Below are 10,743 nucleotides of genomic sequence, written 5' to 3'. Positions count from 1 at the left end.
GTGGATTTCTAAGCACCCGTCTCTTTTGGGTTAACCAGAGCAAACATCTTCGACAAGGTTTAAAAGTGTGGGGGTTGGTGTGTGTGGGGCCTTCAACAGGCATGTAGCGGATATATGGTATCGGTTCCTCTCTGATACACCTAGATGCATATTGAGAATGTTATTAAGCAAAATGTGGAAAACACACAGGGGAACAACTCTGCATTTTCTACTTTCTTTAGGTTCACTTGCAAAAAATGAATGTCTTTTGATGTTTTTAATACTTGATTTGCTTAGATATTGTGAATAGGGGATACAATCATTTTTATTCATAAATATAACAAACCATCTCAACTAATAGCATGAGCTTGAGATTAGTGGTTTGGTTGATTTTCTTTAGTGTCTTAGTTACAACAAACTGACAAACATATGCATATATATATATGCATATATACGTGTTTATACATATTTATGTGTGCATATATATGTATATATGTATATATATATATATATATTTGTGAATATAGATATAGTTATATAGAGCTAGAGGACTCAAACAATAAATTAAAGAGTGGTCTTTTGGGTCTACATTTGGGATGAACATACTCCCATTGGTACGCAAAGACATGCCCTCTAGTGGTCAAGTAGATGTACCGTAACCAACTAGATAACGTGGGTGGTGTAGAAACACTGACGATGGCAGAAGTTAGAAGCAGACCATACTTTTATATGGGTTCACTGTTTATAAGAAAACGAAAAAATATGAATGAAGGCATTTCCAAAACAAAGGAGGTCTATGGTCTTTGGGCATATAACTAGGGCATGTCTACTGTATTCATACCCATTTCATGCCTTATTAAAAGTTGCCCTCATGACAGTCAAATGTATGCATTATTCCTTACAGTACAGTTTAGATATCGTAGCACTGACTCATTACATTCCAAACTGCTTCTTCCTTGTGTTGTTTAAGCACTATTATGAATTGTCGGGATATTGTATTGTCTATACATAGGTGACTTTCAATATTTGTTTAAGGACTACGAGAAAACAATGAGTAATACAAATAATTAGTATTAGTATGTATACAAGTAATGAGATTAATTAATACAAACAAAAACACAGAGGTATCGCATAATAATGGGGGAGTTAAGTACTTTCTATAAATAACTTCATTGTGGGTGGCTCAACCAGAAAGACTACAATTCCTCATGATTCCATACCAGCCCCAGTATTTAAGTAATTCCCAAGTGGTCAAACGTTGAAGGCAATTCAAAAGATGATTGTGAAATATATAAAATACAAATACTATACATAATTCTTCATTATTAACTAGAGAAGAAAATTGAATAGTTTAGAAAATAAAAATTGATGTAGTTTTTTGTTTATTTATCTGCTTGTTCACGTCTGCTCTGATGATTAGGCTAAATGTTAAATAAATCAAACATCAGAAATCAATAACTATAGTTATTGAAATTATACGTTTTGATAAGAATGTAAAATAATTAGTTATATATAAATATATATACATATTTGAATACTCATAAAGACCATTAGCAATTAAATCCTTAAAAAAACTGGCACTAGTCTACAAACGTGTCAAAACCAAAACACTGATGGCAGAATATTTTATTCATGTTTTGACATTTTTGGACACAAGAAATATATATCCCACATACAGACGATATATTATACAAATGCAAAGTGTTCATATTCATCTATATGTGTGCTTCATTGTAACAAAATTGCATCCGATTGAATTTTCTTCATTTACTGATTATTTGCATTAATAGATATGGGATGATCTTTTGTTTTGCCATTTAAAGAAAAAAAAGTTATGCCAATTAACAGTTAACATTTGGCACCCAAAATCTTCAGCTCCTACATGGTTACACTAGGACACAATTCGCATAACCCAATAGATACAAGATAATATTTGGTTTAATTACTTATTCCTTTTGAATATTAAATGTATGTACTTATATTTTGTATAAAAAAATATAGCAAAAGCTGAAGGCAAACAGTGGGCAGGGAATACTTTTTAAGCCAAGGGGAGTGTACGTTTTTCAGACTCAATATCTGAGACCTTACTCTGCATAGGAGAGCAGCCAGAACCAGCCTGCACCTTGAGCTCCACAAATAATGAAATCCAGTCAGCCAATGAGGCTTTTGGCTGACAAACACTGCAGTTATTTCTCATATAAAAAGAGGAAATCATGCAACGCAGTTGGTAGCTGGGTCATTAAATATCAGGCATTATACCAACCAACCAGTCTTTTTATATGATGGTGGTGATGGAAGCTCCATTAAGGATGTCATTTTACGATACACCATCTAAAATGTTTGCTACATGAGGTGTGGTGTGACAGTATGACACCATACTATACAGGGGGGGTGTCAGACAGAGTGTGTGTGTGTTTGTGGCAGGGAACTAACCCAAGCCTTCACAGTGTCACCGAAGGCATCAATTGTTCCAAGATAAGTTGTTTGCAAATAAGACCGCTCAAGGTCCTTAAAGTGAAGCTCATTCCCTGGCAGAAGTCCAAAAAGAAAAACAAAACAAAAACAAAAGAAAAAATTAACTTTCTTATGAGATGTCAAGCATCTTTCATTGACATTTAAATTAATTACGCCCCCATTTACGATCCCCCCCCGCCCCGCTCCCTGTTATGTCTTTGAACACACAACAAGCACAGCCGTCACAGGCACTGCATTCTAAGCATTCTGCATCTCCTTGCCAATCTTGTAGCTAAGGATTTTGTTCCAGTCGATCTTGGTACGCGTGACCGGGAGTTGTCTGCGTAGAGCTTTGAACGTGGTGTCCGACATGGTCTGGTAGTTCTCGCTGATGGCCGTCTGCAGGTTAACAGAGGGAGGCAGATCAACATTTCTGAATAACAGCTGGAAAAGGTCCACTGAGGGCTCCCCTTATGAGAGGACGCCTACCTGGTATTCGTTCTCCGCGTCCTCGATGATCTTAACAAACTCCTTTGCGGTCTGCACTTCGTTCTGCTCAAAACAAGGTCTGCATTAAGTATTGCATTCAATTTTTGATAGTTATCGAATGGGAGTTTAATAGTAAAATGCAAGATATTATCGAACTTTGGACCTTAAACAATTGAGTGGGCCATACTTACAGACACTGTGAGTACTTCTTGAATGTCTTTATGACTGACAAGCTGGACGTTTCCATCCTCATAGTAATGCACCTGGATCAAAAGCAGAATGTTTAACCCAGAAGACATAACCACTGGCATCGTTGTAACGAGAGCTTCCATGTGATTGTACCTGTATCTTCAGGACGCCGACCACCTGGGCGGTTGACTGGGAGATGCTGAACTTCCACTCAGAGCGGCAGCGGCCGTTCCTACAAACGAGAAGGGCTCAAATTGCGACTTGCTGAATATACATAAAAACAATAAAAAATTGAAATTCATCCGCTTAACTTTAGCAGAAAAAAAAAAAGTTCTTCAAGTACATTTGTAGGAATAACACTGTACACAATCATTTTATTTCACATGTCAACTGACCAGAAGTTTTTGGGTTGAAACTGGTGTCCTTCAATACAAGCAATGATGGTCTGCTGGCCATCTATGGTTTTCCCATAAACCTGAGACAGATCACAACACAGTAAGGTGAATGCTTCTTTCTATTTGTGGATCAAGGAGCCCTTTGAAAATATTCTTGCCATGTCAACATAATCTCTCCCAATTAAACACTTCCGTTGACCTTTTGGAAATGTAGTGTTCTCCAATCTTTACGATAAAGCATTCTTTCATGCGTCTGCAGTTTGAAATACAAACATACCATCCCAAAATAGGAGCAGTGAAGCCTTAAGCTGCTTTCAACCAGCCCTCAACCCAGACCTGGGTTTACAATTACAATATTTAGCAGACGCTTTTTATCCAAAGCGACTTACATCGGTTAATATACACATTGACACACCGACGGCAGAGTCAACCATGCAAGGCGACAGCCAGCTCATCAGGAGCAGTTAGGGTTAAGTGTCTTGCTCAGGGACACATCAACAATCAGCTAGGAGGAGCTGGGGATCGAACTAGCGACCTTTCGGTTACGAGGCAACTGCTCTACCTCCTGAGCTAAGCCCCCCTCTTTATTGTACTGTACTGTTGCTGTTCATGGAGTGCCTGTAGGGCATTATGTGCACCGCATGGATCCCCAGACGGGCCTTACAGTGCAGACTCCGCTGGGGTAGTGCTCCTTGACGTAGGCCCGCAGCGCGTCGTCGCAGGCCTCTGTCCAGGGTCGCAGCGAAGCTTCACCCTCATGGGGCTGCGGGCCGCTGGCCTCCTTCCTCAGATGGTCGAACTTGAAGGACACCTTGTTGTGGGGGTCGAAGAAGCGTCCGTTCCCCAGGTCGCCGTGCTCTGTGATCAGAACCTACAGAGGGTCGGAGGATGGTGAGGACCTCTGTATGTGAGTAGTATCTTGTTCCATGATGACCGCTTGTATTATGTTATAATCGGACTATCTTGTCTTTTGGAAATGACTTGCCTGATCTTCATAGCCATCGATTTTGGCCAAGGTGAACTGATCCATGTTGTACTGGGCAAACGCACTGTGTTCAAACAGAAATGTTGTGAATCAATTGGATGCATTGGTGTACCAACATTATTTTACTCTGGATGTATAATAAATCTTGCTTACTTGGCTGCGCCCTCTCGGAGAAGGTTGTCATTATTGAGCAGCAGTCGCACATCTGAAAAAGAGTGCATAGTAATCAATAATAGCTGTTATTGCTTGAACAAAGCAATTCTAAATTTTCTAAAGGTCATAAAAATCAAATCAAAACACTTGGCTTTCCTAATCCACCGTTGGAGACACATGTTTGCCTATTGCCTATAACGCAAGCCCACAATGAAGCCTTGTTACAATTTCAAATGGGCTTTGCAACCCAAAACTTATTTGCGGTCTTTTGTAGCATTGGTTTCTCTTCAGGGAAATGTGTCAGGGATTGCATAGAGTGGACTGTTTTCTATGCATGGATTGGCTTCGAGCCTGTGTGCTCAGTGATTGAAACAGGCTTTCAATTTCGATACCCTCAGTTACAAACTAATTATTATTATTCCAGTGCAGAAGCCTAGGGAAGTTTAAAGGACCAAGACTTACCATTAAAGACCTCATTAAACTCTCCAGGAGGGGCATGGATAACAAAATTGGCTGCAATTCGCACCTAAAAAGGATATTATCATTAGTTTTCTACTAGTATGCCTTATTTGGCTCATTGTCAAAAACAAATTGTCAAAAACACTTCCTCAGGGAAGAGGATCTATGAGTAGCATAATGCTCTCATTGTCACAATCCCTTTTACTCTGCATTTGATCAATGGTAAAGATTCTTTTTAGGATCCAGGCGACTACCGTGACACCTGTGGCCCACAGGGGTGCCGTGGGCTAGCTGTTAGCCCCCAGCTTGTTAGCTCTACTTTGACCACTCCTTAAATGGCCAACAGGATCTGTGGCCGAGCAGGTCTTTTCTTAGCACCCGTTCTGTGTGTGTAAGCATGTAGAGTTGTATGTACTACGTTGTAGTTCAGCAGCTATGTAAATAGGGCTTCTCCATGGTACACCAGGACAGGTAGTAGCACTGAACTGATAGTTGATAATCAAGTTAGAATGTAGAAAATCTGTCCCATAAAGAAACCTTTTAAAACACAAAGCCATTTTGAAACTGTATAAATCCATGCTCAGCTGAACGTGCATTACGAACAAATCAACAAGAAATCTTATACAAATATGTACCCAACAGAAGGGCCATCACTGTATCAATTCTGTCAGACTGTGGTACCAGTATCACTAGAGTCAGGCTGTGGTCCCAGTATCACTAGAGTCAGGCTGTGGTCCCAGTATCACTAGAGTCAGGCTGTGGTCCCAGTATCACTAGAGTCAGGCTGTGGTCCCGGTATCACTAGTGTCAGGCTGTGGTCCCCGAATCAATGCTGTCAGACTGTGGTTGAGGTGAGGAATGTAGACTTAACTATTAAACAAGTTCCTGCAGGAGGGAGCAGCATCACCCAGTGACGCCCCGTATTGAACCAAGATATTGTGATATGACCATTATAAACAATAGCAGTAACGTTATAAGACAACGAAAATATGTCAGCCAGAGAGAGTATATATATACACACACACACACACACACACACACACACACACACACACACACACACACACACACACACAATTCTCTGGTTAGATGAGTAGAGTTGGTTTCAGGTCACTACTCGCCGATCAGTGCAGGAAGTAGCTCCACTTCCCTCATGTACACATTCTAAACATTAAACATTCGTCCTCTACTTATCAACCATGTGGACCATCCTGGTGTTTAGCAAACGACTGAGAGCTAGGTGCACTATAACCCGGCCCTTTGATGTGAACACCGAAATTTATCCAGATGCACACTGTCAACTCTGAAACGTAACACTGCCATGTTAGCTTAGCTCGATAGCCAGCCCGGATTCATGTTATTACTTTATCCTCTTCGCCCTCATGCATCGGGATCGTTTAGAAAACAGCACTGACATGGCCACGTTAGGGTAAAGATATCGTAATGTGCATTGTTAAATGTTAAACGAATACCTTCTCTTCATCGGTGAGCTGGTCTTCGCAGTCCGCCATCTTGGCTCATTGAACTGTTAACAGAGCAGGCGCTGGGGTTGCCAGGTAGGATATATCCTGTTCATATATAATATTTATTTATTTATTTATTTACATATTATTATCTATAATATATTAGGTATATTATATATATTATCTATCATTATATTTATATATTATATATCATATAGTGCATCACATACCATAAACATGCATCCGACAAACGATAGATACCATTGAGTGGTGTCTGTTAATGAATACAGCTTAGTGGATACATTAAGAGGAATACAATGTCATATATTCACGTGGTTGCAACATTTCCAACCTAATACCAGTATCAAATGAATATTATACTAATGCCTGTTCATGTTTTATATTTGGGGAAAATAACTGAAATTAAACTGGAATTGAGTTTAACCGTTTTACTGTCATTTAAAAAAGCTTATGTTTCTAACCCACATATTGTCCTTATCTGGCAACCCTGATTCCTGAGGCAGGAAGAGCCCAGTGGTCACGTGACGAAAGCAGCGTTGCCAGATTGGGCAACACTGATGGCAACACTGGATGCAGCGCCCTACAGCCAGTGTTGCCAGATTGGGCGGGAAATCTGGCCCAATCTGGCAACACTTTCACGACGGGCCACCACAGCAGCAACAAACCAACAATGTGACGGGATGGTGGAGTTAACCTTCAGCAATCTCATAACACGTGTTTTAATGAGTTTCCTCCTGGTTAAAAAAAAGCGAATACAAGCTGGGAGACCAAATTACATAACGTGTTGGAGACCTAAATCGCATTGGTCGTTTAACGCCAGTGATCCGCGTGTGTTGGCTCCTCGTGAGGGCTGTCAACATGGGAGGCTGCTCGGCCACAGGCTGTTCCAGTCGCAACGAGAAGGGGAAGAAACTGCATTGTTTTCCCCGAGATCCTGTCAGAAGAGAGATATGGGAGAAAATGGTTGGAAGGCGCAACTGGAAAGCCCACGACAGGTCGAGGCTCTGCGAGGTGATCTGTCTCTACAGACTCCCTGGTCCCGACCCACACTCTCTGTGGGTCCCGACACACACCTCTCTGTGGGTCCCGACCCACACCTCTCTGTGGGTCCCGAGTCCGACCCACACCTCTCTGCAGTGGTTTATTGAGTCAATAATTAGTCCATTACGTTTGACTGGACTAATCATTGGGCCGATCGTTACAAACCCTTTTCATTTTACAGATATTATTAAAATCTATTGGAAAGTATGCCCCCCTTGGGTAACGTTGCTGCACTTTATTTTGAACCTAAAATACATCATGCAAAATGTTTGCTTTAGTTGTCTTGCTACATAATTTTGAGATAAGTCATAGTAAATGCCAGGTGATCATATAACAGGCATGACATGCCTAATGCAGTATTTACATCGAATTATAAGGCTATATTGTATTATTCTGATATGCGGATTGTCAAAAATTAACAATTGAAGTTCATAAATCATTATGCTCAAAATAAACAAAGTATGTTAATTATGATTTACAATACTCTAATTATTAATTAATATCTAGAAAATTTACTTTTGATTTGTTTGAGAAAAACAGATGTATACATTTCCGTTCTCCCACCCACTCAATCCTATTAATTATGCAGTGGGTCTGTTGCTAAGCAACTGGTGCCTCAACAGCTGATCATTGAAATGTTTGGTATCTAGAGAAGATTGAATAGGTAACCCATGAACAGTCCAGAAAAGCAACCTAAAAGATTAAATCGTTACATTTTGATTAACTGCCTCATCTGCCTTTTGTCAATGATCTCTTTGCTTTATAATCTGTTTGTTCTAAATTTATTTTTATTCTGCTACCCTGCTTAGGACCACTTTGAGGAGTCGCAGTACGAGTCCAGGCGCATGGACAACTTAAGGAAGTTGAAGCCCAATGCAATTCCAACCAAGTTCAACCACTTTAAGAAAAACAAGACGCTACGACAAATAGTGGAGAATCTGACGAAAACACTAGTTCACTCCCCTCTGCCAGAAAGACACAGTGTTGAACACTCCTATAGCCAGAGTTCAGAGAAGGGGCCCACAGAGAAAGAAGATAATGGTAAGAACAGCTGTTGATGAAATGTCCAATGTAAAGCGTCCTATTGCTTGCTAATATATGAGAGTACTGCTTCGTACACGTGTTGGACCAAGTTGGAAGTTGGACCATTGACGTAATTGGTCCGGGATTTGTGTACTCCATTCATCCCATTTGGAAATATTACCTAAGATAACTACTAATCGCGTTTTTTGTAGAAATAAAGTAGATGTTGCAGACTCCAATGTTTTCACAACATTCTTATTATACCACGCTGTTATAATAGAAAATAGCCAAGTTTGATCATTTCAAATGACCATGTCCTTTTAGTTATTTCTATGTCAGATTTCCCCGGTTTTCCAAAAGGTGTGTTTGCATTCTTCTGTATGGGCTTTCCCTAAAAAGGCCAACTGGCTAGATGTTGTCTGCATTCCATCTGCCTTTCTTTAGTGCAAAATCCAATCACAGCCCGACTTGTGACCCAAAACACTTTGGCCAACAATAAATTGTAGTGACCAAATTTCAATACGACCGGATGACAACTATACAGACACTATACAGTTAATCAATTAATCAATTTATTCTTTTCTTATGCTGACTTTTACTTATTGCTCACAGCAGACAGCAAAGCAGCCTGTTGCTTTGGTCAATGTAATCAATCGATACTTTACATTTGGTACCACATGTAGATCAATGACAACCATATCATTATTAATTGTAGATTGTCCCCATTATTGTAGGGTACCATTTCAATACGGACGATGGCCAAGGTGATGCAATACTAAAACCAGAGAACTTTGGACTGCCTCTACATTGTGTTTTTCTACGACCACTCGACAACGAGGACCTACCCCCAGCCCTGTGCGAGCCTTTACCAGAGCAGCCATCAGAACAACCAAAGGAGAACAGCCAATCCACAGCAAACACAAACACTTATTTGCCGGGTTGTGAGATAGCACATTTGAAGGACGCCATGAGAAAGAAGGACGAGCGAATCGGGATTCTCCTCAGGGCAGTGGTGACCGAGCGGCGGGAGAAACACAGGCTGGAGCGGGAGAAGCAGAACCTGGTGCAGAACATTGAGAAGGTGTTCAACACCAATCAGCTGGCCAGGCTCGGCCGGAAGAGTGGCCGAGGCGTCAAGTGGTCGAGTGAGACCATGGAAAAGGCACGGCAGCTCAGGGCGGCGTGCGGGGTCAAGGGGTACATGATGCTCAGGGCACAGAATCAGCCTCTGCCGTCGTTACGCTGCCTCAGGAAGCTGACCCCCCTGAGGAGGAACGGACTGGACAGGGGGCCACAGCGGACCACAGGAGGGGGGGACAGTTTACAAGCCACCATTGGTGCAAAGGGTGCCTATGCTGCAAAGTCAACGCCATAGAATGGCTCCGTCGTAGGGGTGATGGGGCTTTCCCGTTACAAACGGATTAGGGCTGGGCAAAATGAAGTATTTATCATTGAAAAGAATTCTAGCATTTCACATGGTTTCAGCATATCTGAATAGCTGCTCTTGAAAATAAAAAACGTATCCCATCGTAAATAATTAAATTCAAGTTTGCAATAAGAATGTGGTATAATATCCGATGACTGATTTTTAAATTAATTAGGAGTTTAACATAACTCTCATCAAAATGTACTGTAAAAATGTATATCATCATTGTTAGTTTGGGTCTGTATGATGCCAATCAAATATGGAAAGATAATATAAAATAATAGCCTAGCCCTTAATCAGAAAATAGCTGCCTTACAGTGCAAGACTTTCCCTTGTCCCTAAACCATGGGGTGTGTGCCTAGCCGAAAGATACATGTCCACACCAAGACGCAAGTTACATTTTGTTGGGGTTAGTATAAGTTTCCTCACTTTTCTTGGCAATATCCCATAGGCAATATATTAAGGTGAATTAAGATGAACAGATATGCATTGTGGATCAAATGTTGGATGTCATTTTTGCCTTAGAATAAAATGTTGCCTATACTTTTGCAGTAAATCAAACTGTATTTTATACTGTATTTGAAGACAGATGACACTCGTTAATAATACAATACAAAATTATGCTTGATTACGTTGTGGAAGAAATCATGAAATGTGTAATTGGAC

General features: G+C 40.6%; 2 protein-coding genes across 2 annotated transcripts; one reads left to right on the top strand and one right to left on the bottom strand.

Moving 5' to 3' along the window:
• Positions 1–1,590: 1,590 nt before the first annotated feature.
• Positions 1,591–6,644, bottom strand: capza1a (capping actin protein of muscle Z-line subunit alpha 1a). Its single transcript, XM_079742083.1, has 10 exons — positions 6,576–6,644; positions 5,107–5,170; positions 4,645–4,696; positions 4,492–4,555; positions 4,171–4,377; positions 3,507–3,586; positions 3,265–3,343; positions 3,114–3,185; positions 2,923–2,985; positions 1,591–2,832 (listed from the first exon to the last, which is right to left on the bottom strand). The coding sequence occupies exons 1-10, from the start codon at positions 6,612–6,614 to the stop codon at positions 2,692–2,694; spliced, it is 861 nt and encodes a 286-aa protein (XP_079598209.1). The 5' UTR covers positions 6,615–6,644; the 3' UTR covers positions 1,591–2,691.
• A 607-nt stretch (positions 6,645–7,251) lies between these two features.
• LOC307079000 (uncharacterized protein) lies at positions 7,252–10,516 on the top strand. The gene is made up of 3 exons (XM_079741047.1): positions 7,252–7,598; positions 8,438–8,669; positions 9,386–10,516. The coding sequence occupies exons 1-3, from the start codon at positions 7,446–7,448 to the stop codon at positions 10,024–10,026; spliced, it is 1,026 nt and encodes a 341-aa protein (XP_079597173.1). The 5' UTR covers positions 7,252–7,445; the 3' UTR covers positions 10,027–10,516.
• The last annotated feature ends 227 nt before the right edge of the window (positions 10,517–10,743 follow it).

This window comes from Pollachius pollachius, assembly GCF_949987615.1.
Source record: "Pollachius pollachius genome assembly, chromosome: 8".
NCBI lineage: Eukaryota > Metazoa > Chordata > Actinopteri > Gadiformes > Gadidae > Pollachius > Pollachius pollachius.
This window is presented reverse-complemented; position numbering and strand designations above follow the sequence as displayed.